Source organism: Nematolebias whitei, chromosome 3 (genome assembly GCF_014905685.2).
Source record: "Nematolebias whitei isolate Nwh7 chromosome 3, NemWhi1, whole genome shotgun sequence".
Taxonomy (NCBI): Eukaryota; Metazoa; Chordata; class Actinopteri; order Cyprinodontiformes; family Rivulidae; genus Nematolebias; species Nematolebias whitei.
Window position 1 is genome coordinate 12,349,347 of NC_056500.1, and position 7,096 is coordinate 12,356,442.

Genomic DNA, 7,096 nt, shown 5'->3' on the forward strand with positions numbered 1-7,096 from the left:
GATGGATGGATGGATGGATGGATGGATGGATGGATGGATGGATGGATAATGGTGACACTCAGCAAAGTTTCTCAAACACTAAGTGAATTGATTTTAGAAATGCGCAATATATACAGTACACGGTAGAAATGATAGACATGATAGAGATCTGTAACCGCAGTAATAAGTGTCTGATATAAAATCAGAGTTGTCAGACTTAATTGTTACTTTTTTTTTGTTGAAAACTGTAAAGTCCTTTCTTTGAGAGCTAAGTAGTGAAGCTAAAAGCTAACTATGACCGGCTTGCCATACTCTTATTCGGACGCATGCGCAAAACGCTGTGTTCCGTCAAAAGATGTTTTTTTTTTCTCGTCAAAGTTTTGTTGGTCAGATTTAGAGAGTGCATTTGAGCTAAAAAAAAAGAAAGAAAAAAGGGTTAAACCTGCTCTCTGATCTGTGAAAAGAACGCATGTTGTGTGATTTTACTGCAAGACCCTCTGGTCAAAGCCAAAGAGGAAACTGGTCGCCATTTTGTGTCAGCTCTCCTTAAAGTGGAAGGAGACGTCCACTGGAGGGTTGGAGGGTGAAGTGTTTTCAGTGTAAAATGCTGCTCTGTTGCTGTTCATTTCTTATGTGAGAATACTGGAAACTGTTGAGTTATTAACATATTATTTTGTTTAAAACATATGGCTAAAACTACATTTGATATATTTTGCACTACAAGAAAGAAGCCTAATACTTGATTTGTTTATTATTTAAAACCTCTCCGGACCTAGTAGTGGAATTTTCTAAATTGAGATTATTTTGTGGTATAGCAGTTTTCAAAATAAATGATGGCAAAAGGACACCTTATACTTTTTTTTTCCATTCCTATTGCAAGTTTTATAACAAAAACATATCGTGATATATATCGTTACCGCCACCCATCACAATACATATCGTGATATGAACTTTATGCCATATTGCACATCCCTAATTGATATCTAAAAACTTTTATAACATTTAGTGCAAACTGCCTGTGAGCTATTCATCAGTTAAACAATTAGCACATTATATTCTCCAAACAGTTTGGCCCATAGTAACACTAAAGCAAACACATGGACTTAATAAAGAGTGGGAAGTAGGTAATCGTCATAGCACCATGTATAGTTTACACCCCAACATTTTTAAATCACATGAAACAGGAGTGTGCACATATGATTTATGGCTATGTACTGTTTGAATTAAAGTCAATGATTTTCCCCCCATTTCACACACTCAAAATGGAGTCGACTTGTCTCAGAAATCAACATTTCCCCCTTCAGAAAAAAAGCCCATACATCTGTTTCACACATACAGCTCGAGCCGCATTCTTCTGCGTCTGCCAAAAGCTTTTAGGGATGCACAGCACCCGATGCCAGAGTTGGTGTAGCCGTTTGCCTGTGCTGAGAGGGAGTGGAGGTTTTTAAACACAACGCAGTCATCAATCTGGTGTACCACTCAGACCGTGACAGGGGCAAACGTTTGTCAAAGCGTATGGAGAAAATAATAATCAAAGTAGAGCCACACCGGCAATGGTGCAGTGATGATATGCACTGTGAAAATTAGACTGTTTGATTTATTAAGTACTCATAAAAACATTCATCTTTGTGTTTTGACAGTTCTTTCACCTTTCTATCTCCCTGCTAAGTTAAGGAAAATGTCACAAGAAACAGACAGAAGACAGACTTCCACTCAACCTGCAGGAACTAAACTCCTCTCTAGCAGTGAAGTACAAATATTGTCGGAGTCTCACGTTAAAAACTACACTAAGGCACCCAAACATGATTTATAGCCTTTCTGGGTATTATTAAAGGTCTGAATGCAATTCTAAACAGATTTGATGGTCCCTGCCCTGCAAAGGACCTCAAATGTTCAGAGGTGAACGCCCTGCAGTCAGAAACACTCACACAGTTTATGCAGAAATGGCACAATAAAAATCACTGTGGAGACTTTATTTTTATGAATGTGTCACAGATTATTACTGACCTAAAAGGCAGTAGCTGATGGAGAAGTTGCTGTTTACCATTTTAATGTCCCGCAATGGTTCTCAGTTTTCTTGCATGAGTTGCAAAGAATCAGTCTTGTTGCCTGAGTTTAGAACAGCTCAAAAAAAGAATAAAACTCTCTCATACAGAAATCATCCAAGTCTAACAAAACATATGACAAATTAATAATAATCGTTTTAAAACTGGTCCAAATCTGCCTCGCTTCATTAAATCATAAACGTCTCAACTTCTGTTCATACAGTTGTTGGCAAAATGCCATTAAAATAAATAAATAAATAAAACACCAACTGAGGTCACCAAAGTGAATTCAGTCTAAAAATAATTAAACCACCACGTTCCACAGAATTGCTTAGATTTTGCACGTTAAAAAAAAAAAAAAAGATTTGGATTTGGGCAAGTGTGGCTGACAAAAGGTCATGACCTGAAGGCCTTGTTGTAATCAGACGAACCAAATTCCTTTCATGACCTGGTGACTTGCTGGAATCAGTTTTTAAAATCTTTTAACTGAAGGCAAATAAATCAGCTTTAGAAGTTACACAAAACATGTATAGAATATTTTAAACTTATCAATGTCTGTTTTACCATGTTAAAAAAATACATTACTTGCATGGGGACCCTAATTGTTCCAGAAAATGCCGGCATTTAAACTGCATTGACAGACCTGTGACCTTTGACCTCCGACTAGAGACTTGAGAACCAGACAACCCCACATATGAGCAGATAGCAAAGTGTCTTCATTTCTTCTTGGTCGCAGTGGCCTCTGCGGTTCAGCTATATTCTGTTACCAGCCACTGATCAGACGGCGGTGCAGCTATTCTCTTTACATTTGATTACATTTGAAGCGCGCTGTAATCCTTCCCTAGCTGTTTCCATCGCTGCGAGCCAGAGAACAGACAAAACTCTCATTGTTATCATCTTGGAACTGCCTCAGAGGCAGTGATGAACTTGTCAAGTTTGCAGAAACAATGAAAACATTTTTAAAAAATTTAAAAAAAAAATTTAATTGGTGTAATTTTCTTGTCCATGACAAGTAAAATAAAAGTGAAGCTATTTCTGTTTGGACTGCCAACGAAAGCATGAAACTTCTTACACAACATCAGCTGCATGTTGTCTCTGAGAGATAGAGCATAAAACTAGTCATTAAATAATCTATAATTTACAAGGAAAGGAAACACAAAACAAACTAGAGAAATTGTTTTTACTGTGAAAATGTATGAATTGGACTATAGCACCTTTCTATCTGATCAAGATACTCAAAGCGCTTTACAACACAATCTGTGCCTCATTTACCAATTACTCTACTAGATTTATACAAAGAATAATCAGTGCTTCATCACATTCATACACCAATGGGACACACATCGGAGGCAATGAGGGGTTCAGTGTCTTGCCCAGGGACACTTCGACATGTGACTGCTGGCGGAATCAAACCCCTAACTCTTGCGTTGGAGGACGACTGCTCTAACCACACAGCACTAATGCTCTAAGAGCTGAATGACGGGTAAAATTGGTTAACGAAATAGTTAGTTAAATCAGGCCAAACTGAAGCTAAAATCAGCAAAACGGTACCTAAAACTTAAATTTTCAAAACTGTAACTAAAAGTTAAAAATTACTCAAATTCTAGCAAAAAAACTTGCACAGTAGCTAAAAACTAAATGCAGCTAATCCATAAATGAGCATATAGACAAAAATAGAGGAAGTATAAGTAGATTTCAGAGAATGATGTTTCTGAATACTGAAGAAATTCCAATGCATTTCTATGGTCAAATCTTTGTAAATAAAGTTAAATATTTAAATATATATATTATTACAAATACTAAAGTGCAAAATGCATTAAACTGTCATATTAACGTTAAAAAACAAGTAATATTTTCTACTTTCAAATGTCTGAACAGGGTGAATAAGGGCCTTCATATATCCTTACTCAATATTCCACCATTAAACTTCATGTAAAGAAGTCATGGCAAACTCATTCCCTTCTTACTCCGGGCGTAAAAAGAGAGGCCCAAAGATAGAGAGAGAGATGGGAAGAGAAGGACCATCTTAAAAGCTCTGCGTTCATGTGCTGCTCAGCCTCGTTGTAAATAACAGTCAAAAGCATTTAGGGAGGACAGAGGTAATCCAAACAAACCCAGAATATCTTCCGGAGATAATTCATAACTAACCCATCAGGACTGGGAGGATCCTTTTTAGACATGCACACTCAAAAAGCCAGGACCCCAAAAAGAAAGAAAAGAAAAATATGCATGCCTTCTATGAGCAGCTTCATAAACATTTCAGATCTCATTTCAACTCAAATCAGTCACACTTATATTAGTCAAACAGCTGTGCCAGGAGGCATTGTTTGCATTTTAAAAGTTACACCACACAAAGACACAGACTTAGGAAAACCAAGGCCTGACAAGTGTTTTAAAAAAAGTGTTAAAGTTATCTTATTTCATTAACAGCCATTAGTTACTTCAGCCAAACCCAAATGTGAAATACTAATTGTTTGCCTAACAGATAAGCCATTATACATCCTTATCTGTAAATGTATTTGCATTTTTAGAGGCTTAACTGAGCAGAGCCCCCACCTTATTGTCTGCAGGGTCTCACCCCGTGCGGAGGCTTTCAGGGAGACCAAAGGGCCATGATCCAATAATGCAAAGATCATTAACATGAGAGGAGAAGCTGACTGATGGCGCACAGGACAGCAGCAGCAGTGTGGGGGACACGAGACATAAACATGATGATGGACTGCCTCCAAAACGAGTTCCGAGTCAGAAGCAACAAGCTGCAAGTCCACAAGACTTTAAATGTTGGTACATGTTGAGTCAGATGAAGCACAGGCAGCAGGAATGGAGACAGATCTGAGACTCACCAGACGCGCTCAGGTCCAGGACGCTCAGGAGGAGCGGAGCGATCCAAAGCGCGCAGGCTGGACATCTCCAGAGGCGCAGGCTCACCGCTGCCCGACGTGGATCCATTCCTCCGGCTTACCCGCTTTTTCACATCCAACAATGTGCACAATGGAGCCCTTCCAAAGATAAATCAGTTTTTAAAAAATGAGCGACTCAAACTTCAGAATGAGTTCCTCCTCCGTTTCTAAGCGCACCTCTGGATTAAAGAACTCCTGGTTTCCCTCCTCACAGTCCCTCTCACTTTGTCCAGGCTGAGGCTCCTTCTCCAAATGAGCACAGCTCCTTCCAGCAAACTTCAGAGGTCTGAGTTGGAGCCACAGGAGCCACATGGTTGTGTTTGTGCGCGCGTCGCCACCGTGTGTCCACTGAAGGAAGTGGTCCTGAAACTAATCCATGAGGTTTATTCAACTTTTGTTCATCCTTTGATCAAAATACAGATGCTGGTCATAAAATTAGAATATCATGAAAAAGTTGATTTAGTTCAGTAATTCCATAAAAAAATTGAAACTTGTATAATATATTCATTCATTAGACACAGACTGATATATTTCAAATGTTTATTTTTATTTTTTTATTTATTTACCCTTTTTTATCCAGGTAGGCTCATTGAGCCAAGAGAACTCATTTTCAAGAGAGACCTGTTTAGGGAGTGGATGGTGGGGGTTAAGGGCCTTGCTCAGGGGCCCAGGGTGAGGCGAATGAGGGTGGAGGCAGGTGTGGGTGATTCACCTTTTCCACTCACATTTTAATGTTGACAGGAGGTGAACCTGCGACTTTCCGATCACAGGCCCATCTTCTAACTGCTGCGCCACCACTCCCCCCAAAGTTTATTTATTTTAATGTTGGTGATTATAACTGACAACTAATGAAAACTCCAAATTCAATACCTCAGAAAATTAGAATATTGTGAAAAGGTTCATAATTGAAGACACCTGGTGCCACACTCTAATCAGTTAATTAACGCAAACACCTGCAAAGGCCTTTAAACGGTCTCTCAGTCTAGTTGTGTTGGCTACACAATCATGGGGATGACTGCTGACTTGACAGTTGTCCATAAGATGACTATTGACACCTTGCACAAGGACAAGAAAAAAGAGCATTGTTAAAGAGGCTGGCTGTTCACAGAGCTCTGTGTCCAAGCACATTAATAAAGAGGCAAAGGAACGGAAAAGATCTGGAAGGAAAAAAGTGTACAAGCTGTACGTATAACCGTACCTTGGAGAGGATTGTGAAACAAAACCCATTCCTAAATGTGGGGGAGATTCACAAAGAGTGGACTGCAGCTGGAGTCAGTGCTTCAAGAACCACCAAGCACAGATGTATGCAAGACATGAGTTTCAGCTGTCGCATTCCTTGTGTCAAGCCACTCTTGAACAAGAGACAGTGTCAGAAGTGTCTTGCCTAGTTGTTTTCTGAGGTCCAAGGTCAACGCAGCCGTCTACCAGAAAGTTTTAGAGCACTTCATGCTTCCTGCTGCTGACCAACTTTATGGAGATGCAGATTTCATTTTCTAGCAGGACTTGGCACCTACACACAGTGCCAAAGCTACAAGTACCTAGTTTAAGGACCATGGTATCCCTGTTCTTAATTGGCCAGCAAACTGGCCTGACCTTAACCCCATAGAAAATCTATGGGTTATTGTGAAGAGGAAGATGTGATACACCAGACCCAACAATTCAGAAGAGCTGAAGGCCACTATCAGAGCAACCTGGGCTCTCATAACACATGAGCAGTGCCACAGATTGATCGACTCCATGCCACGCCACATTGCTGCAGTAATCCAGGCATAAAAGAGCCCCAATTAAGTATTGAGTGCTTTACATGCTCATACTTTTCATGTTCATACTTTTCAGTTGGCCAACATTTCTAAAAATCCTTTTTTTCTTTTTAATTGGTCGTATGTAATATTCTAGTTTTCTGAGATACTGAATATGGGGGTTTCATTAGTTGTCAGTTATAATCATCAACATTAAAATAAAGAAACATTTGAAATATATCAGTATATGTGTAATAAATTAACATAATATACAAGTTGCACTTTTTGAATGGAATTACTGAAATAAATCAACTTTTTCATGATATTCTAAATTTTATGACCAGCACCTGTAAAAAGATCAAACCATAAACTTGCTTCAGGTCAGACATGCAGGTTTGTCCATGTTTTTTTTTTTTTTTTTTTTTTTTTTTTT

General features: G+C 38.9%; 1 protein-coding gene across 1 annotated transcript in view; it reads right to left on the reverse strand.

Moving 5' to 3' along the window:
• ror1 (receptor tyrosine kinase-like orphan receptor 1) overlaps positions 1 to 5,174 on the reverse strand; it is a 151,731-nt gene extending 146,557 nt beyond the window's left edge. Inside the window, exons 1-2 of the mRNA XM_037698006.1 lie at positions 5,102 to 5,174; positions 4,868 to 5,023 (exon numbers count right to left, since the gene is read on the reverse strand). Coding sequence (XP_037553934.1) covers positions 4,868 to 4,973 — 106 coding nt within the window. The 5' untranslated portion in view covers positions 4,974 to 5,023; positions 5,102 to 5,174. The remainder of the gene's footprint in view (positions 1 to 4,867; positions 5,024 to 5,101) is intronic.
• Between the last annotated feature and the right edge of the window lie 1,922 nt (positions 5,175 to 7,096).